The sequence below is a fragment of the Amphibalanus amphitrite genome, unplaced genomic scaffold (assembly GCF_019059575.1).
Source record: "Amphibalanus amphitrite isolate SeventyFive unplaced genomic scaffold, NRLGWU_Aamphi_draft 000352F_arrow, whole genome shotgun sequence".
NCBI classification, from domain to species: Eukaryota; Metazoa; Arthropoda; class Thecostraca; order Balanomorpha; family Balanidae; genus Amphibalanus; species Amphibalanus amphitrite.
This window is the reverse complement of record NW_024881846.1, coordinates 5,899-28,164: the sequence shown is the minus strand read 5'-3', so window position 1 is coordinate 28,164 and position 22,266 is coordinate 5,899. Positions and strand designations below refer to the sequence as shown.

General features: G+C 50.5%; 3 protein-coding genes across 3 annotated transcripts; all 3 read right to left on the bottom strand.

The window, feature by feature from the left end:
- Positions 1-1,017: 1,017 nt before the first annotated feature.
- Positions 1,018-13,270, bottom strand: LOC122389283 (prolactin-releasing peptide receptor-like). Its single transcript, XM_043381175.1, has 2 exons — positions 11,275-13,270; positions 1,018-2,688 (listed from the first exon to the last, which is right to left on the bottom strand). Exon 1 carries the CDS (start codon positions 12,646-12,648, stop codon positions 11,275-11,277), a length of 1,374 nt encoding a protein of 457 aa, XP_043237110.1. The 5' UTR covers positions 12,649-13,270; the 3' UTR covers positions 1,018-2,688.
- Positions 13,271-14,609: 1,339 nt separating this feature from the next.
- On the bottom strand, positions 14,610-15,934 carry LOC122389282 (cuticle protein 19-like). The gene is made up of 2 exons (XM_043381174.1): positions 15,840-15,934; positions 14,610-15,561 (listed from the first exon to the last, which is right to left on the bottom strand). The coding sequence occupies exons 1-2, from the start codon at positions 15,849-15,851 to the stop codon at positions 14,887-14,889; spliced, it is 687 nt and encodes a 228-aa protein (XP_043237109.1). The 5' UTR covers positions 15,852-15,934; the 3' UTR covers positions 14,610-14,886.
- Positions 15,935-17,828: 1,894 nt separating this feature from the next.
- LOC122389281 (putative U5 small nuclear ribonucleoprotein 200 kDa helicase) lies at positions 17,829-21,364 on the bottom strand (the record flags this gene model as incomplete). Its single annotated transcript, XM_043381173.1, has 3 exons — positions 17,829-17,953; positions 18,536-18,659; positions 21,229-21,364. Coding segments are annotated over 3 exons (385 nt in total), but the record flags the coding sequence as incomplete, so codon positions are not given.
- Positions 21,365-22,266: the final 902 nt, after the last annotated feature.

The window sequence follows — 22,266 nt, the reverse complement described above, 5'->3', positions numbered from 1 at the left end:
GAGAGAAAAGTTGACACTTGCCAGCACATTAGGGACAGCTGTCATTTTTTTACTCTCGATGCAGCTCTTCTTCGACACCAAACTCGGATAAAATTCATCTGAAACTCTTCTTTGACTTACTATGATTCCACAAATATTCTCTCTACTCTTACATGACCCTTCCATTGTTCTGCAAAAACATGCTATAATTCTGAACACTCTTTCAAAATTCCTCTGAATTCTTGTATAATTCTCTCAAAAATCTACGCCGATCCATTCAACTCTTGCCTGTGCTTCTAAAATACTCGATTACTCTAACAAAATTATCCGCAAAAACTCCAAAGTTTCAAGAGTCCAAAGTTTAACGTGCGCACATAGCCGCGCACGGCCGCGCGGTCCCCTCACTGACTTTGTCTGGCTACGGCCTCGGCCTGCCACCAATCGCAACCATACCTGTCAGTAGGCCCATAAACGTCAAGCGCCCGTCACGCTTCGAACCCGGGCCGGGTTCGAAGCGTTCCGGTAACCGGGAACCGGGAACCGGTAACGCGTTCCGGTAACCGGGAACGCGTGCTCCGTGCTCTCACCACGCGGAGTCCAACGCTCTACCGATTGAGCTATACGGGACCGGCATCTATACGTTTAGGTGATGATGAATATCTATATAGGTGTATAAGTATATATGCAGCTTTATAGAGAAAAATTTAGGTGGGGAACATCTAAAATGCAGTTAGAGGTTCACTTTGTGTAATATGCCTGCGTACGAGCATTGACCATAAAAGGAAAAAAAGAAAATATTTAGAAATGCATTCATGGGGAATGTATGTAGCTTTGTGGTTATTATTTATGGGTAGGTTCCTTTGTGTTGAGCGTAATTTTTATCGGGGCAGTGCCATTTGGCATTTCCTTACATTATGTTACCTACGCATAGGTATGTGGTATTAGGTAAACACTTAACTTCCTATACTGGCAGACGACTTTTGAGGCAACCGCGGTGTTGAATGAATATGAACCACACACACACATTCACACACATTATTTAGGAGGTACTTTATTATTATTTTCGTAAAGCATGACTGGCACCCGAACAAAGCGGCTAGCCCCCAAAAACAAGAATGCTGATTTTGGAGGGTAATCGACATAAATACAGGTTTTCGTAGGAAATAGAAACCGGCCATACCACAACGTGTTTCAGCATTTATCATTTAATTAAGACATCATAACGACTCGGGTAAATTATCCCACATACACTGAGCAGAAATGGCTGACTAGATGACAGTAACTAAAGCGAATGATATGGGAGGAGGGAAGGGAATATGACACGTAACGAACCACCCAGTCATCCCACGTACAATTACATCACATCCTAACGGTGTCAGTTTCTGCTCAAGTAGATATCGCCCGTGTAGCTTGCCATGTGCACTTTATGTGCCATAACGCACACGGCGTGACATCACATTACGTATATACAATTAAGTTACAGAGCCGTAAGCCGTTTTGTCATGAGAATGTTGTTACATTCACTAAGCGCCACATGCGCGCCGGCTTCTAAAGAAGGTCGGCCTCCAAAGTTCCGTCAGCCGCGTTCATGGATCAAACTAATTGATTACCATCACGCTGCGGACCGCACGCCCACGAAGAGGAGAGCTACAAGAGAGCTCATTCATCACTATACCATTGCACTGTTTGTTCATCATCTCTAAAATGGATGGGATTTGAGATCATTTTATTTTACAATGGGTCGGCTAAACTGTAAATGTTTCGCCGATTTAAGTCTTGTGCGCAGTGCAGACGTCTGCAGACATTCACTGGATATCGTATGGTAGACGCTGCAGCACAGCAATGTTCACTCGTGTGTCTCACCGCGAGACGGCAACTTCTGAGATAAAAATTCAGCTGTTGCTGCTGCTGTGACAAGTCGGCAGCTATCGGTATAGCACCGAGGCAGTAGAGCCGCGACTGAGACGACAGGACAGCTGTCGAGATGGCTGGACTCCAACAGGTCTGTAACTGGGCCGAGACTTCAGCCGTGACCCAACGAGTCGGTAGCTGTCGCTGTTGGGCACCAGTCCGACCGACTGGTGGCGCTGCGATCAACTCGGGGCCAAGACGGTGTCCTAGAGAGACCGTGGGTCGGAGCCGGCCGTAACGTGGACTTCACGGCGGCACCGCAGGCGGCACCAGCGGCACAGCGGAAACCGAGGGCACCAGCGGCACCGGAGGGCACCAGAGGGAGACAGGTGACCTGCTGGCACACCAGACACCCGACATTGACCACCTCATATCGCCACTGGCGTCCGTTTCCCTAGCCAACCACGCACGACAATGGCCGTGTGTCTGGACTTTGGTCTGTGGTGTCTGACTGGACGCGTGTCTGTCTTGCACACGGCACAGCAAACAGGACACACCACCGGGACAGGCGAGGGCTAATACCGGCAGCTCAGTCGTCCAGTTGGGTCACAGAGGCAGTTCAGCAGCCTCTACACCGAGCCGACCTTGATCATACACTGACGGAAACGTGCCGTCGATTTCATCTCGGTGTAACAATATCCCGCTGATGTGGAGATCGAATTCAGTGGCGATGCTTTCAGGTCAGCGTACTGGCGATGCATCGATGAAAGGTTTTTCGACCTGAGTTATTCTGACAGGCAATGGCCTGGCCCGTTCAGATTGAATGCTTGGTTCCGCTCCTGATGCTCCAAGAGTTTCCTGGGAAAGAGAGAAGTTTGTCAGAGTTGCAAACTTCAGAAAAGGCGCTACCAATCTGGACAAAGGAGAATGGGAGACCGGCTGAGAGACGAGTTCGGCTCTGAAGGTTTGCATTTACCATCTTATATGTCATGAATTAGTGAGTGTAGCGTCAAGCGTGTAGGTAGGTATGCAAAAGTAAGTTATAATGCATAAAATGCATTGAAATTTTTATGGTCAAGGGCATTACAGAAAGCATCATTTAGGTATATGTGTAAGAATAAGAGAGAGAAAGAGAGAGAGAGAGAGAGAGAGAGAGAGAGAGAGAGAGAGAGAGAGAGAGAGAGAGAGAGAGAGAGAGAGAGAGAGAGAGAGAAGTGAGCGAGAGAGGAAGTGAGAGAGAGAGAGGAAGTGAGAGAGAGAGAGGAAGTGAGAGAGAGAGAGAGGAAGTGAGAGAGAGCGACAGAGAGTGAGAAAGAAGAAAGAGAGAGGGAGAGAGAGAGCAAAATAGAGAAAGGGAGAGATATAGGGAGAGAGAGAGAGAGAGAGAGAGAGAGAGAGAGAGAGAGAGAGAGAGAGAGAGAGAGAGAGAGAGAGAGAGAGAGAGAGAGAGCAAAATAGAGAAATGGAGAGAGATAGGGAGAGAGAAAGAGAGAAAGCGAGCGAGAGGGAGATACGACATTCTGAAGGCAGACAACAGACAGACAGACAGACAGACAGACAGACAGACAGACAGACAGACAGACAGACAGGCAGGCAGACACACATACACACCGAGAGAGAATATCTTCCAGTCCGTGTAAAATGTCATTTTGTTAGGTGGTAATTTTTAGTTTATTGAGCGTTACTTGGCTTGACCGTCTAAACTTGTCCTTCACAAATAATATCGCTTCCGGCGTCTATTGCCTTAGCCGAGCACGTGAAAATTGGATTAGTTCAGCCAAGCACCTATCTATTAGATTGGCTCAGCCAAGTGCCTCGGCATTAGATTGTCCCGCTGTTGATGCATTGGCCGTGCAGTGTCAGCAGATGCAGCAGTGAGCTGTTGCCAGGGTAATTTCTAATTAGGCGCGGCTTTCCCACATTAGCAGGCGCAGATGGGACAACGTCCTATGACTGCGTTGGTTGACGAGGTGACGTCATCCCCATACATCAAGACACGTGGTATTCTGAAACGATGTAACGGAAGTTGGCACAGATTCAGCACAGGTTCAGCACAGCACAGATTCGGTAGGGGAAAAAAGGCCACGGTAGAGGGAAACCTTTATGACCCGTTTTCCCCTAGAAATGACGTCACAAGGAGGTGAAAATGGGTATCAATCGAAAGCTCTCGTTTACCCAGACACAGTACTGCAGGAAAATTTCACTTTTTCCCCATAGGAAAGTTTTTACGGGAAAATCAAAATTTTGGGTCAATGGGGGATCCCCCCGATTTCGTTCAAAATCGGCACACAGGTGCCCCACCACCAGCCGAGAAACTTTCCCCAAAACGGTCCCCGTTCCATTGACGTTTAAAGGGACCCTCCCACCTCCAAAAAAGTTAATGAATTGGCATGAAAGTGATGTCGCTCGGTTCAGAAAGAGCAAAAATGAATATCTACCAAATTTCATCGAAAAATATTCACCGGTTTTCAAGATATTAGACTTTCACTTTTGTTTACTTTTTGGGATCTCCGCTGTTTCTAGCGACTTTATTTTAGAAGTGCGGCGTTTGCGGCAGTTGTTGCGCGCAAATAGCATATACCACCGCGTGCTACAAAACGTTTTAGTCAAACATTTAAAAATCGTTAGATCTCCGCTGACGTCACAAATTCTAAGGGGGCATACCAATGCATTAGCCCCTTAGAATCCGAAAACTGCAAGTTTGAAATTCCATATCTCCGAATTAAAGCATTTTTCGATGTTGTGAATGCCCAAACCGGTATTTTCAGGCCATGGCCACCAATTTGGCTATCTCAACTCAAAACTAATGTTAAGGTGGGAGTGTCCCTTTAAGGCCCGTAAAGCCCCCTAGACTCGTAAAATATCCGTAAAATCGCCTTTGTACGGACAAAAAAGTGGTGCTATGGTAAAAATGGGTATCAATCGAAAGCTCTCGTTTACCCAGACACAGTCCTGCAGGAAAATTTCACTTTTCCCCATAGGAAAGTTTTTACGGGAAAATCAAAATTTTGGGTCAATGAGGGGTCCCCCCGATTTCGTTCAAAATCGGCATACAGGTGCCCAACCACCAGCCGAGAAACTTTCCCCAAAACGGTCCCCGTTGCATTGACGTTTAAGGCCCGTAAAGCCCCCTAGACTCGTAAAATTTTACGGATGGGGCACCTGTGTGCCGATTTTGAACGAAATCGGGGGGACCCCCATTGACCCAAAATTTTGATTTTCCCGTAAAAACTTTCCTATGGGGAAAAAGTGAATTTTCCTGCAGGACTGTGTCTGGGTAAACGAGAGCTTTCGATTGATACCCATTTTTACCATAGCACCACTTTTTTGTCCGTACAAAGGCGATTTTACGGATATTTTACGAGTCTAGGGGGCTTTACGGGCCATAAACGTCAATGCAACGGGGACCGTTTTGGGGAAAGTTTCTTGGCTGGTGGTGGGGCACCTGTGTGCCGATTTTGAACGAAATCGGGGGGGGACCCCCATTGACCCAAAATTTTGATTTTCCCGTAAAAACTTTCCTATGGGGAAAAAGTGAAATTTTCCTGCAGGACTGTGTCTAAGTAAACGAGAGCTTTCGATTGATACCCATTTTTACCATAGCACCACTTTTTTGTCCGTACAAAGGCGATTTTACGGATATTTTACGAGGCTAGGGGGCTTTACGGGCCTTAAACGTCAATGCAACGGGGACCGTTTTGGGGAAAGTTTCTCGGCTGGTGGTGGGGCACCTGTGTGTCGATTTTGAACGAAATCGGGGGGGGGGCCCCCCATTGACCCAAAATTTTGATTTTCCCGTAAAAACTTTCCTATGGGGAAAAAGTGAAATTTTCCTGCAGTACTGTGTCTGGGTAAACGAGAGCTTTCGATTGATACCCATTTTTACCTCCTTGTGACGTCATTTCTAGGGGAAAACGGGTCATAAAGGTTTCCCTCTACCGTGGCCTTTTTTCCCCCTACCGAATCTGTGCTGTGCTGAACCTGTGCTGAATCTGTGCCAACTTCCGTTACATTCTGAAACGACCTGACGGAGGCGCTGGAATTCATGTGACGTAACGGTGACATGGGTCAGAGTCGATTTCAGACTTGAAAGATGCACTTTTCCACAAACTCAGACAATGCCAGACAGCAATGTTATCTAATCGCATTCGGCTTTAGGTGGGTCAGTTCGCCCAAGATCAAGATTACTTGAAGTTCAGTCCTCCCTCATGAATTCGTATCATCGGGCGGCGTAATGACCAACCGTGACGCTGCACCATCCCATTGTTCAGACTGATGACCTGTCATTGTATTGAAGGAAATGCTATTGCCTTTTCACCTAGGTATCCAAATGCCGATCTCAGTGACCAGAACAGACAAGTCTAAGCGCCGTTATCACTGCACTAAATTAGTACTGAAATGAGTGAAATTCGTAACAATTTGTTGCACATTCGTCGTTATAGCATATTTCCCAGCTAGCGTTTAAGCCCTTACAGCAATGGCAAATACCTAAATGGACTTGGCCCTTTAACGGTACTCAATCCGCTAATTAAGTTCCTAATCGATAGTCTTTGCTGGCACACCCTCATTGACGGTCATTGAAACTTCGCTTCCAGTTTCTGTCGTCTAGTTGATGACATAATCAAGGCTCCATGAGAGGGAAGAGAGAAATAAATAAGACGCATTTCTAGGTCAGCAGTATGAAAGAACAACATAGACTGTGTTCTAATCTAAAACACACATGCTAGCTTATTGTTGTCGAAACGTCACAAATAAGTATGCTTTGGGAGCCGGAATAGGTCCAGTTTACTTTAAAATCGGAACAGCTGCAAAGTTTCTTGATGATAAATGCATCACAATAAGAAAGGTCACACGCTATTTTGCAGAGCTCTATTGCTCTGCACCTGCTCTGAACTCTTGATTTAAGGTGCCCTTAAATAATTTCTGATGTAGCAATGAGAGCCGAATTCCATTAGAACTTTGGTGTAGTTGAGCACTTAGATCATTAAGATTAGGGAATTAAAATATTATTATTTTCGATATAAATGGGAAAGGCAATGGGAACGTGTTGTTTTTATATTAAAATTGGTTACACATGTGTTTCGGGAATAATCCCTTGATCACACCATATAAAAGTAACTACCTATATCGAAATACAATCGAGGTCGAACGGGGTCGAATGGGGACGTTCACAGACACTCACAGATTAGCAATTCTATACATGACTGAAAACGTTACACTGCTTTTCGCCCGGAACCCCTACTTCCTGAAATCATTTTTCAAAATTAATTGAGCAGTGTGCTTGCTGAGTTTTACTTTACCCGAATTCCCATTGAAATTACTAATCGTAGAAATAAACGCTGCTTCCACCGCCTGTCGGTTACGCTTATTTAATCCCACGCATAGGTTTGACATCGCCGACCAGTTTGGCAAATGCCCCGCGTCATCCACATGCTGCACTATGGCGTTAGATTCTTGGTGATTCCGCAAATCTCTTTTGTGTTCCTCTATCCGTTTAGCTGAACCCCTGTATGTTTCCCCTATGTAGCTTTTTTCACAAACGCCACATGGAATTTTATAAACCACCATGTTTTGGTTGCTTGCTTTCTTCTTGCGCCGTAAAATATCCTTAATTGTTGAACCCGATGGAGATGTAATGTTTAAGGCTCCCCGGGTAAAGCTTGTGATCACTTCAGATTGTTCTGACAGAGGTACTGATATATATTCCTTTCTTTTCGTGGCATTTGAATTTGAATTTTCGTGGCATTTGAATGGGAATTCGGGTAAAGTAAAACTCAGCAAGCACACTGCTCAATTAATTTTGAAAAATGATTTCAGGAAGTAGGGGTTCCGGGCGAAAAGCAGTGTAACGTTTTCAGTCATGAATAGAATTGCTAATCTGTGAGTGTCTGTGAACGTCCCCATTCGACCCCGTTCGACCTCGATTGTATTTCGATATAGGACGTAGTTACTTTTATATGGTGTGATCAAGGGATTATTCCCGAAACACATGTGTAACCAATTTTAATATAAAAACAACACGTTCCCATTGCCTTTCCCATTTATATCAATACGTCTATGTAATAATAATAAATTATTATTTTCGTTAAGATCAGGTATTTACTAAATAGCCATCCATCGGCCTTGGTTACAGGCTCTCAATAATCTCGTGTTAAGCCTATTTTATTAGTGCTGTCCTATACATACATCAGCATACTTAATGACCTGCGTAATGTGCAATTAAATAACCAAAGCAGCCTAGCGCTTAATGTGCTACATCATTGAACGCTTCAAAAACGGGCTACAATATCTTGCTCAATGTTAACAGTATAATTTTTTCAGTGCTAAGCCGCAACTATCTGATAAACCCGAAAGACATTATGGTAAAAAAGGAGCCATTATCTGCCGTACATTTTTACAATGCTATCAGACAGGAAAAGCATTCGGGACATACGCCCCATCCCGATAGCATCTATGTCAATAAGTGTTCAGCATCAATACCGATTGGGAAACAACCGGCATGAAATATGTCAGCGGAATGGCTCGTCCATGGCCACATTTACTGAGCGGCTATGTCTATATATTGGTCCGTCCCAAAGGAGTTTCGTTCGCCGGGCGCCCAGGGCACGGTTTGGGTCTAGTTCGGGGTCTGGGTCTGGTCCGGGGTCTGGCCCCGGTGGTCCAGGGTCTGGGTCTGGTTAGTGGTTTGGAGTCTGGGTCTGGGTCTGGTTAGTGGTTTGAGTCTGGGTCTTGTCCGCGATCTGGTCAGTCCAGCGGTGCCAGTTAGGTCCCTCCACTCGGCGGTCTGGGGCGATGCGGGGAGGGCCGCCCTCCGCGCGGTCGCGCAGCGGGTCCATCCCGGCCGTTCGGTCGATGGCAGCCCGATCGGGCCGGGGTCGGCGCCCACCCGCTGCGCCACCCCTTGCTGGTTTCGAGTTCGGTAATTGGTTTCGGATTCGGGAAGGTGGATCCACTCACCACTGTCAGTGGCAGTTTTTAGTGTTGGGTGTTTGTTCAGTGTTTTGTTCGATTCGTTATGGTATAGCCCCTGGGCTCAGAAGACTGAACCACAACATCTGAGTGGCTCACTAGAATAAAAGAGGAAAACGTTTTGAATAAAGAAGTCAAGGCGTCACGGCGGTTAAAGAGTCAAAATGACGGCATAAATAAGGTTATCACACTCTCAAAACAGCGTTTTTGTATTCAGTTACCTGCGACAAACGACACTTACAAATTGTGTCATGAAACATTGTTAGACTTGCATTAACGTTTAACGTTAGACGTTTTGTTTCGTTAACGTCTTTAACATATTTCATAATGTGTGAAAAGCTGAATAATTTAAAAATGTGTAGGTACTTTAACAATTGAATAATAATCTGTTGAACGTCTATATAGGTATTGGAGCCGCATCAGCGTATTATTTTTCATTTGCGTTGTAAGTGAATGCCTACTATGTCAATGTAGATAAAAAAAAATCAGGCGTTGTTTTATCTGTATGTTTTTATTTGGTACCTACTTACCTACATTTATTTTTTCAACTTTAAATTAATTTGCTGTTAACTATATATGCTTTAGTTGAAAGTAAACTTCTGAACACGTCTGAATCATATTTTGAAATCCAGACGTTATAATTTAATATTAAATAAATAATATTAAAAAAAATAATATTTAGGGTTACTTAGGTCTGTTTTGCTATCAGTGCTAGGCTAATCTGTGCCGTCTGAGTTTCAAAATAGTTTAGACATGATTTGTGTTCAGACGTTATAACTGCTTACCTATATTCAGACAAAATGTAGCTAACAACTATTCGTAAGCAGCCTTAGGTAAGCTAAAGCTTAAAAGTTTAAGCTAAATATAGGTACCATATTTTTCAGATTAAACGCCGCATGAGCCCTTATCATCTAGCTATCACTCAGAATGCAAATGGAAAATAGGTAACGTTAAAACTCGGAAAACGTGTCAGGATGGGTTAAGTGCAAAAATATATTGGAAAAAAAGTACGCAGTGCCATACCGCTTTACAGTATTGTTCTTCCATTCCACTAGTGATTTTATGTACCATAGATTATGTACCTATAACTTCCGTCGTCAGCCTCAAAATTGAATGTCAATAGACCATCTCCTAAAAATGAGAACCAAAGAATAAGATTTGCCTTCTAAATACATGGGTACCTATCTTACCACCACCGAACTACATAGGCATGCTTAAGATGATGGGAATATAGACATCGATTGTAGAAGAGAGGTGACTCCCACTGCTTACTTTGAGGCAATCATAACCTTTTAGCGAATAAGCTTCTGCAAAACGAGATCTGAGAAAGGTTTGCTTCTCCTTCCAAGGCACAAGAACCACGTAATGCAACGACTTCACAGGAGCCACACGAAGTAAAAAACAAAAGGGACGCGAGTGAGAAACCTAGATATTTTTTTTCACACGGTGCTTCAGGACCGAGAAAACAGTAACCCAACTCCACTGTTGTCGGCTTTTAGCGAGTTTACTTTGTTTGTCACGAGACCGGCAGGCTAAGGGGTGGAATACAGAGTAGCACCTCGGCGGGTGTCGCCGACCTACCAACGGAAAACATCGCAACAACAAAATTTAGCAAAACTATTCGCGGCTGATAACGTTTTAATTACATCAAGCGTGGCGATGTCACACTGAGTACCTAGCAAAAATATGCTACATTTTCTCTTATTAGGGAAAGGTTTCGGCAACATCTCTTGATTTGCTAACACTTCATGCAGGAAGCTTCCCAATTATGTATCTATAGCATCTTAAAATGCACAGCATCGAATGTCGTAGTCCGTGTTTAATCGACAGTCTCTGCTCGTTTAGTAACTCGGCAAATTCGTGAAAAAAACCTTGTGAATTGTGATCGCAAGTCAAAAGTCCAAACAGTCGCAGATACCCATCGCCTGGTGTGAGATTGGTTCCCGTCTACGTAATAACTAGTCGACCCCTGCTCACCTAGGAATCGGCAAATGTTCATCGGTACCTTAATATTTAGCTTACCCCAGCCGTGCTTACCTAGAGATGAGTCTCTCTCGCAGTCCCCACTCACCTAAAGGCGAGTCCCTGCACCAGCCCCAGCTGATCTACAGGCGAGTCCCTGCACCTGCCCCTGCTCACCTAGAGGCGTCAGGTGAGTCCCTGCACCAGCCCCTACTCACCTAGAGGCGCCGCCCCTGCTCACCTAGAGGCGAGCCCCTGCACCAGCCCCTGCTCACCTAGAGGCGAGTCCCTGCACCAGCCCCTGCTCACCTACAGGCGAGTCCCCGCACCTGCCCCTGCTCACCTAGAGGCGAGTCCCTGCACCAGCCCCTGCTCACCTAGAGGCGAGTCCCTGCACCAGCCCCTGCTCACCTAGAGGCGAGTCCCTGCACCAGCCCCTGCTCACCTAGAGGCGAGTCCCTGCACCAGCCCCTGCTCACCTAGAGGCGAGTCCCTGCACCAGTCTCTGCTCACCTAGAGGTCGGTGACGAGCGGCGACGCGTCTGTGGCCGTCTCGGCGGTGAGCGTGGAGACGTGTCGGGCGTCGCTGGTCCGGTCGGACGTCAGCAGCAGCACGCTGTCGTTACCGGCCTCGTACTTGACCTGGATGCTGGTCAGCGGCACCGGCGGCCCGGCGGCGCCAGCGTGGCCGCCCTCCGGCCGCCCGGCCGGGCTCGGCTGCAGGCTGACGCCGTTCGTGCGCGGCTCGCTCGTGCCGCCGTTCCTGCCGATGCCGTTCCGGGTGTGCCCCGTGCCGAAGGTGCCCCTGGCGGTGCCGCTGCCTCCGGCGATGGCAGCGCGGAAGCAGGGGAGGATCTCTTTGAACTCCTTGCGGAAGTTCTCGTTGAGCCAGGCGTAGAGGAACGGGTTGTAGCAGGTGGAGCTCATGGCGATGGCGTGTGCGACGAAGAAGAGCAGGTGGAAGTAGGGCCAGTTCTCCCAGCCGAGTCCCAGGTTGATGGAGACGTCCTCCAGGATGTTCATCAGGTTGAGCGGCAGCCAGGAGAGGCCGAACACGGCCACCATGGCGATCAGCATCCGGTTGGTGCGCCGCTTCCTCTCGCGGTCGGCCTGTTCCTTGCGCACGCTCTTGGAGCCGGGCTTGGAGCGCACGCGACTGGAGAGTTTCAGCGAGATGAGCGTGTAGGTGACGGTCATGATGAGGAACGGCACGACGAACTGCAGCACGGTGGTGATGGTGCCGAACGTCAGGCGCAGGTCGTCCGGGAAGTTCTCCTCGCAGACGTAGTCGCCGTCGGTGGTCATCTTGTACTCGACGTACACGCCGTAGGGCAGCGTGGCGCCCGTGGAGAACAGCCACGTACAGAGGATCAGTGCCAGGCATGTCGACGTCAGCATCCGCGCCCGGAACGGGTAGATGATGACGACGAAGCGGTCGATGGCGATGGCTGTGAGGGTCAGCGAGGAGATGTAGATACTGATGGCCTGCGCGCACGGCACCAGGTGGCAGAGGACGTTGCCGAAGACCCACCGGTTGAGGAAGGTGTACAGCGGGGTGAATGGCACGCAGAGCACGCACAGCAGGATGTCCGAGAGCGCCAGGTTCAGGATGAAGAAGTTGGTGACGTTCTGCATGGCCCTGTTGTGCAGCACGGCGTACACCACCAGGAAATTGCCGCAGATGCCCAGCAGGAAGATGATGGAGTAGATCATGTAGAAGATGATCTGCACCTTCATGGTCAGAACAAAGTTCTGCGGATCCTCCATAATAATCGTGGACATGTTCTGGAACGGCGGCAAAGAGTTGTTTGCGTAAAGGATGAGAAACTGTTCATCGTAAACTTTTTTGTGCACTTGCTGAAGTAATTCGCTGGCATTTGCCGCCATTCTGCTTCCTTTCAACCAAGTTCAACGGGCTCAGGCGTATCACAAGGACCTTTGACAGATGGAAGTTTGTACGGCTTTGGATTGTGCCGAAAAGTTTCGTTACTAAATGAACGCCTCAGTTTCAAGTTCTTGATTAGTCAAACTTGAGTTAATTAGTAGTTCGATCGCTGGGTCTGCGATACCGTCGGTTGCAGACTTCTAACTTGTTACTCGGGGTTTAGCAATTCTTGCTGCAGTCTCGTTTTACGCATGAAGTGCGCCTGTCTTAGTTAATTCGGTTTACCTTCCGTCCAGCGGACGATGTAATGTAACGCTTGCTCGGCAAGTAAGATTGTCTCCTATTCCTCAATATGGACGCGATTCCTGATCTTCTGGAATACTGCTGCTGGCTGTCTTCTGTCAGATAAATTATCTGTCTTATCGTCTAACCTGTTTTCTCTATCCAATAGAGCTTGGCGTCAGTTTTTACGAGTTTGCTCTTGTTCCTGTCCCAATCTTCGGCCGGTGGCAGTGCGTCGGCCCCTGGTCGTCGCTCGGTCTGCCGTCGGCTCTGGGCCGTGCAGATGCCCCCTCAGCGAGCTCCGGCGGCGCCACCCTCCCCGCAGCCGGCGCCGACACCACTGGCGGCCGCCGGGCCGCCGGGCCGACCTGTTGCCGCGCCGCCGCCGCGCCGGTGCGTCTCGACCGACGGAGCGGCCGCAGACGCGCGGCGGAAATCCACTGCCTCCGCCGGCGCACCTGCCGCCGACAGTCGGCCCGGCCGGCCGGGCGGGTTTTTGTGCCGCACGGCGACACATAAAACACGCACTGCTGCTGGTAATTCCGGGCGACAGTGCCAGTGGTGTCTGATTGTTTGGAGATGTCTGAGCGTAGTACCTATACCGTGACGATGTAAAATTAACGACATAACAACTGCATAATGCCGTGCAGATGAGGGTATAGGGCGTGCTCTGTGTGCTGATAACACTAGGCTATTCAGACCCGGGCGCCTTATACGACAGGGAATTTCTTGTGGTTGTGTCACCACAGGTCATACATAGGTCTCGCGGCTAATGTGGTTACGTTATCCTGGAACTCCCCGACGAAATGTATTGCCTCGGGAAATTCAGCGACAACCACTGAATGCCTAATGAAGCAGACTGCAAATGAACGCATAAAGTGCGCGGATTCAGAAACGCAAGCGCAATATGTTAGGGCTCATCGCCCATCGCAGTACCGGGCAAAAAGTTTGAGTGCACGAAAATAACTTGGTGAGGGTCAAGTCGGCTTCACATGACAGGCGTTCTGACAGCAATATTCTTCCAGCAAATTCTATGACCAGAATAATCGTAAAAATACATGATATTTATGCAGCTTCGAAAGTCAGCGATCAGTGACCAGTGAAAACTGACCCACCCGCACTCAGCCGACTTCCGCAGCCCCTTACTAGTTACTAGCTCTCTCCCTCTCCACCGCTGGCCGCCGTTCACTTCCTCTAGGCCGCAGCTGAGCCAGCCAACCGACCGGCCGGCTGACCTCCCGATCAATGCTCTCAAGCAGCGACCTCCGTGTGCCCGGCGGCCTAATCAGATGAACCCTGATTGCCTTGGCCTGGCGGGGGTCCGGCGCCGGTAAAAACAAGTGTTGGAGAATGTGCACCGCTGTGTGACGGTGGGCGGCGTCTGTTGTGTTCGGTGGGTGGAGCCGGCGAGGTGGTTGGCGTCGCTGACGGCTCCGGTGGGGCTGCACGTGTCGACCCCAGTGGGAATGAACGCGTGACACTAGCTGCGGGAGAGCTGGACCGAGCCGGCGGGGTGCCAACTGTGGACTATCCAGTGGCAGCGGTGTTTGTCGCTACGTGGCAAAGCAGACGCGATAGAGAGAAAGAGTGAGGGAAAACGAAAGAGCGAAAGAGCGCCTCCTGGCTCCTCTTCCCAAATGCGTTATGATCAGACGATGGTTACATTGCATCGAACTCAAAGTAAAGGTCATTGCTACCTTATCAAAACAAATCTTCATCAGGTAATTGACAATCTATCGGCAAGCATCAAGACGCGAACGTCACACGAAAACAACATACAATCCATAGAACAGCTGCCCTGCACGCACAGGGCCCAGTCCCCGTATTCACTGATCTGAACAGGCCACCCGCCCAAAGCCCGTCGTAGGCTGACCTCCGGCTGACTCCCGTCCGACCAGACTAATATCACGAGCCCAACCCTCTACCTCGTCCCCACTCACGACGCTCGCCACCACGCCCTACGCCGTCGGCGGCGGGGCCGGCGCCTGCGGCAGGTTGGTGCCCCGCACCACGTGAAAGCCGGTCGAGTCCGAGACGTACTCCACCTTCTGCGTCCTGCCGTTGGCGTCGATGTAGCTGTAGGCGCCGCGCACGGTGCCGTCCGGCGAGCGCACCTCCTGCTTGGCCGACGTGTCGCTGGCGTAGCCGTAGTTGTAGTGGGACGGCCCGCTCTGCGCCTGGTAGCCGTCGTTGTAGCCACTGTTGTCGTAGGCAGAGCCGCCGCTGTAGCCGCCGTTATCGTAAGCTGCGGCGCTGCTGTAGGCTGCGGGGTTGTAGGCGGCGGGAGCGGGGTTGTAGGCGGCCTGGGCAGGGCTATAGGCGGCAGGCGCGGCGTTGTAAGCCGCCGGTGCGGGGCTGTAGGCCTGCGCAGGGGCCTGCTGGCGGGCCGGGTACCCTCCAGTGAACTCCGGGTAGTTGTACCCGGCGGCCACGGCGGCGGCGTTGTAGGGGCCCGGCCCGGTGGCGGCCGCCCGGGGCGCCGGCGCTAACCCACCGGTCCGCGCGGCAGCCAGACGGTTGGCCGCCGCTCCGGCAGCCTGGTAGCCGCCCGTGAACTCGGGGTAGTTGTACTGGGTGGGCGCCTGAGCCGCTGCCAGCTGGGCGCAGACGGCTGACAGCAGCCACACAGATACCTGCAGCAGTGAAACAGCAGACCGATCAGTCTCAGTGAAACGTGTATTTTTCAGCGAAGACTGCTGCACGCAAAAAACTTTTACGAGCGACCAGCAACGAATCGCATCTTAAGCCGGCCGTATCTCAACGTTGCAACGTTACAAGCCATTTTAACTATCTAACGCTACTACCCGACAGCTTCCATGGCACATAGCTCACTCCAGTTCATGTTTGTGGCACTGTCTTTACATCGTCCAATCACCAATGGTGCTCAGTTAGCAGAGAACCGAACACTTACCGAGCTCATCATGGCGGCTGCGTCTCCGGACGTGGCAGGCAACCTCCCTGATCAGTGACTACACCGTGGGGCGTGGCTGGGTCGGGTTTTATACCCACGATGTAGCGGGTAAGGGCGGGCCGGCACTAGATCTAGCCCGTAACCCGGTCACAGGGCGAGCCAGATTCGATGGGGTGGGGGTGGGGGTGGGGGGTCTTCCGGTTCCGTTGACGGCCTTCAATAAACAGACGTGTTGCTGACAGCGATTCTTCACCGGTTCAGCCTCTACTGTCGCTGTTTTCAGGGTACGACTTGAAACTGTGACCTACAATATAACTGCAATAAAAATTTACGACAGCAATAAGCAAAGGAGTCATGTCGTAGGTGAAGAACATTTATGCCCTGCAAAAAGTGAGGATTATTAATTAATGCCATACCTTGACCCCAGGGCACTCGTTAGGTCAACAGGGCTATTATATATTCTTTTATATCAAGGCCATTTTTTATATCCGGTCATTTACCTGACAGCTTAGCAGCGCGTGCCAAACCCCATCAATGCCCTAGAACATATGCTACGATGAGTGTTCCACACTTATGTACACATTTTTGCCCATTTTTCAGGTCGCATTCGGTGTTTGCTGGAGTACACCAACGACTTGACCGAAAATCAGTTGCCAATTTCTCTATTATTTACTAAGTTTATCCTAGTTAGGAAGTTTTTTTTTTGTCAATGCGGAACAGTCCATCAATAATGCACCTAATTATCCTCTGAAGCCAAGGAGCCTTTCACCATGCTTCCACGATGGACTGGCTAGTGGCGAGTGTTCTTAGTTTCCGAGAACATCCTCATCAACTGTTGCGTCATTGGGTGACATCATCGCGTAATGGACGGATATTGGTACAGCGCCTGGTCGGGCCCGGGTGATCATAGGTTAGCTACGGCTAATGAGAATGCATGCGGACCAGTATATAACGATATCCGGTCGTAGATGGCTGCAGTGAGGACAGTTCCGGGTCGGCCCGGCGACGTGATGTCGGTTGTTAGTGCGGGCAGCCTAGCGCCGACGGGCACACAAATGATTGTTTGTATTACATGTGTGAACAATTAAAAATAGGCCACTACATAAGCAAAGATTTAGAGAGGTGTATGACAGAAAATGTACTGATGAGTGGTGTCACTTCTCGTACCTATCCCGTTGAACCCTACATAAGACGTTGTCGCCAGCACGCCTTCCAGTGCCGTGTCAACCGTCGTAACCCTGTGAGTTCGTGCGCCGTAATACGGCATTGAGTCTGTCCGTGCCTTTCCCGTCTCCATCACAATCCCTGCAATGATCCCACTACTGACCCGAGTCGGCCGTGCGCTCGCCGGCACTGCGATCCGCGCCGGTCCGATGCTCCACAAGGGCGGCACTGGCACCGCCGCTTGTCGTCGGTCCGCGGAGGGACCCAGCAAACGAGCTGGGTGGCGAGCTGGCGATTTATTGTACGAGGTCTCGGGCCGATGGGCTCGCCGGGCGCTGCTGGCCGGCCGCTGGGGCGCGACCCGAGCCGTGAGCACCGACACATCACCGGAGACGACAGCTGCGGCTCGTCGGTACGCAGAACACGCGTATATGGCCCTCTGGCGCACACAGCAGCGAGTTCCACCCAGTGCGACATTCACTGGGTGAGGTGCGAGTCCAGCCGGCCCGGCGGTTACTGAGCGAGGGATGCTCTCTGTGACACTCGACACACGGTACGTAACAGGTGATGACGGCAGTCCTGATGACGCCCCGCGCATATCTGGCGGTGCCGACTGTCCTGCCGGTCTGATGCGATACGAAAGCACGTTCCAAAACATCAGCCAAGTTGGCCACCTAAAACACAGTCTGCTCCATACAACCAACCGAAAACATCCACACTATGAAACAGACGCTCGTATCGCATCACGCACCACTCCCGTGTCCCATCTAGCGAACACACGCACACGCACGCACACGCACATCGTACGCCGGCGGGATCGCTCGCTCAGTCGCTGTCACTGCCGCTCTCACTGTCACTGTCCGCCTCGCCAACCTGCAGAGAGAACTTGTACTCCTGGTCGCAGCCCATATACGAGTCCGACATGAAGTACAGCACGTAAGTGTGCTTCCCTGAAAACGCCACGGACGTCAGTCAGCGAGCAGCGGTAGTTAGAACAAAGCGAGCACGACGCGTGTCGTTGATGGCGTGACGGGTCGAGTTTCCAGGGCCAAAACATTTATTAAAAGGGGATTTTCACGACGAAATCTCAGTTTAACGCTGCCATGTGGGAAGTTCACACGCTTGCCTGTATTTTCGTGTAAACGTGCCGTTAAGATGAGCCTAGACCACTTTGTTCAATCTCTTTGGCTTAAAATAGACTATAGCAAGCGTAGGTCCCATGAGTGACGATATAAATTACATTTACGAGGTCATTAAGCCTCTGCCTAATTTGATGATACGATGGCATTAAAAAGAAACCCCCGGATAAACGCGAACAAGATAGGAAACAGGGTCATGGACGAAAAATCCCGACACAACGTCAAGACAGAACAACAGATATATAACACCAGCAACGTAATAATCACACAAAAGTAAGCCCCAGCAAGCTACGATCTGTAAGGCCCCTCTGGCACACCGTTTCGCCGGCAGTCCAGTCCGGGCCGGCCTCCGTCTGCCTCCAGAGACTCGGAGCCTCCGCGATCATTACTCACCGGGCGACGGCGCCACGAAGTCCAGCTTCACCTTGGCCTTCTGCTGCAGCGTCAGCCGCTTGATGGAGATGAGTGAGTTGGTCTTGGGGTCGCCGACCACCAGCCACCAGCCCTCGTCCCGCCGCTGACCGAGGGAGGGGGGGGGGGGGGTCAGACACGGAAGGTCGGCGGCGGTTGCGGGAGACTCTGCTACTCATATGCATAAAATCGTAAATCGAAACGCACGGCGATTCAGCCGCACTATCGTGCCACGAAGAGACGAGCGTCATCTAAATGGGTGACATTTCCTGGACTCCGAGCGCTGTATTGGCTCATATGCATTCTCTGGGATTGAATCACGTTCGTAGGAACCGAATACGCTCCCAGTCGCCATTGGTACGCTGGATGCGACTAACAATCAACGCTGATATCGATATAAAGTAATGTCTACATCAGCCACCAAATTCTGTCATGGAACAACACCATCACATTTGATTAGTTCTCTAGCGAGCCATTCGCTCAACCTCCCTACATTTCTCAAACAGACGCAGTGGCGTCTTGACACGCGACTGCTCAATCAAACTGAGTCGAGGCCTCGCGCGCGTCAATAACCTGGAGCTACAATGTGACGTCACTCACGTCACACCCTCTGCCACGGCCTTTGAGTGCCCCAGCTTTCGCAGCGCCCGGCAGTCGCATCAGGCTGCATCCGCAACGTACCGGCGCTGTGTGTAAGACACGGCACGGCCCGTCACCGGCAACACGCGCGGGGATGCGGCGCTGCGTTGCCTGGATGCTCTGTTCCGTTGCCTGGATGCACCGTTCTGTCGTGTAATTACCGCCCAGTGAGCACTGTGCCGGCGCACGTACCCTGTTAGCTGACCAATGCTGCCTCCTATTGTGTCCGCCGCTCGTGCGGTCATGTGCGAGCCGTGGTCGTGGCAGGCAATTTCCCGGCACGCGGAGCTGCACCGGTGCTCGGCGGAGCTGGCCGGCGCCGGCCGCGCGGACGGCCCCTGTTGGGAGGGAGATCACGTCCCCAGCCGTCGGTTCCACAGGCACCGGGCCGCACGTTAAACACACCGGCCGGCAATGGTTTAGCGTGGGAGGCGGCGCCGCCACAAAACGACTCGGACGCTGATTACCATGGCCAGAGTTGGGTGTGGATGCCGAGCCGCAAATGAATGTCCCCAGTAACTTCGGTCGCAAAGTCCAACTTCAACAACGCTCTCGAAAAGCGCGACCGTGCCATGCAGAAAGTTGGATGGATTTAATGTCGGGACAATTCATTCACACCGCAAATGAATGTTCCCAGCGTTCAAACCCTTACATCTCCTCTGGGAGCAGCCCCATACGTCTCCGGCGGCGGCGGTTTGGTGTTGGGAGGATGAGTTACCGCGCCGCACATCGACCCTTGGCCGGGCAGCGTGCTGAACACAGCTGATTAAGTACTCTGACCACGGAGCCGAGCCGGACCGGATTCAGTCCGGAGCGTCTCCCGGAGCCGCAAGGCGGCCGACAGTCACCGCGAAACACAATACAAAAAGTCGAAATAAATAAGATGAATATTATTTTTTCATACTTTTCCAGGGTAAGCATGTGAACACATTCTATGAGATAAATATTGATGAAACGAAACAAATCAATCAAATTGTCGCGGTTCAAGCAATTTCAGTTTTCGTGCGAGCAAAGAGCAGAAGAAATTAGCCTTCGGAATCAATTGAGGCCCCAATCATAATTTTTTCCAGGGTAAGCTTGTGAACGCATTACATGAGATAAATATTAATGAAATAAAACAAATCAATCAAATTGTCGCGGTTCAAGCAATTTAAGTTTTCGTGCGAGCAAAGAGCAGAAGAAATTAGCCTTCGGAATCAATTGAGGCCCCACATCATAATTTTTTTCCAGGGTAAGCTTGTGAACGCATTACATAAGATAAATATTAATGAAATGAATCAAATCAATCAAATTGTCCCAGTTCAATCAATTTCAGTTTTCGTGCGAGCAAAGAGCAAAAGAAATCAGCATTCGGGATCAACTAAGGCCCCACATCATAATTTTTTACCAGGGTAAGCTCGTCAACGTATTATCGTCATGAGCGCACAACTACATCATATTTCACTAGTGTAGGCCGAAACACCATGAAATGAGTAGAATCGCTCAGCTTCGGCCAGGACCGTGCCGACCGCGTGTGAGTGCCGTTCCGACCGCCCATGTTCCCGGGACAGTCATCACGCACCGCCCCACGCCTGGTCTGCCCGGGACCGAATGGACGCCCGGCACGCGCGGGCGTGCGGCCAGCGCGGAAAGGCAGCTACTTTCCATATTAACAATGTGGGAAATGAGGTAGATGAAATAACTAGTATGCCAATCTGATAACCAGCCGTCCTCATGTTGTTGTTTGGTAGAATACTTGTGTGATGTCGCCACAGCCAACGTTCCTCTGTCCAACGACCCATATTGTCCTGTCAGTCGTGGCAGCAGACCGACTGCCCCCACCATACACCGTCCGAATTATCCAAACGCACGGCTCATTTCGGTGCCTCCCCCCCCCCCTCCATATCAACGTGACGGCGCTTCTGTCACTTGTCGCACGGCCTTGTAATGCATACTGAAAAACCCCGAACACCGTAAAGCACTACGGTACCCCATACGGCCTTCGAGACACCCCTTCAGTAACTGTCACCCACCACACAGCCGAACCCCCTACCCACCTGAGGGAAGAAGGGCGCGATGACGGGTCCGACGACGTCGTCCTCTCGCTCCAGGCTGACCACCAGGTGCACCGGGTGACCGGAACGCACCCGGTCCTTGTCCGTTACCTCGTAGGTCAGCTCGATGTTGGGGTACCTGGCGGCAGAGGGGTGTCGGTCGGTCAGTGAGAGCGGCAGGCAGAGGGCGGGGGAGCGTCGTCAATACGACACAGGAATGGAGATAAAGGGCAGGAAAGTTACATCCATAGTTTCATACACAAAATTCAAGATCACTGTCAAGTGTGGATTCAACCAACATCTTTTCATTTTACGCGTTAACGCATGGGAAAACTATCACTAAATCGAAATTAAAAGTTCAAAGGAATTACTAACGTATCATTGCATTTGCTTACTTCTTTCTATTTTCAATAATATCTAATTTTCTGGTATCCATTTCAGCTAGTTGTCACCGACAGAAAGCGACAGTGCGCCGACCATCTTCCGGAGGAGGCGGAGGGGGGAGGCGGGGGGGGGGGGGGGGAGGGGGCGGACCCCTCCGCACACACTCCCGGTCGGCGTCCATCCGTCACCAATGTCAATATAACGCTCAATCTGCCTCTCCTCCGCCTGCTGCGCCGCGGCCATCGGTCGTCATCGGGTGCGGATTGGTCCACTGGCGTGTCACACACACTGGGTGTAGGGACAGCGCGGAACGAGTCACACACCGGGCGGCCCATGAACGGTCGGTGCAGCATGGGACGAGCTCTCTCACGACCGTCACAAGCGTACCCAGAGCGATTGATAGCCGTTTTGACCTAGAGCGGTTGCCCAAACAATCCCCCACACGCAAAACCAACGATAGGTAGCGGCTGTCAGTGTTCCTAAGTCGATAAGCGTTCATTATAGTTTTTTTTTCCACGAATTTATTTCCATTGTTTTAATACTATCAAACAACATACCAGGAAATACTTAGAACAGGTTTTTAAGAGTATCAAGAGTATCCATTTAAACAGCGATGCACTACATCCGTCAGACAATACCTGCCATTGCAGGTTGACA

Excerpts from the sequence above, each read along its gene's own strand:
- LOC122389283 (XM_043381175.1), bottom strand. The coding sequence starts at position 12,648 with ATGGCGGCAAATGCCAGCGAATTACTTCAGCAAGTGCACAAAAAAGTT.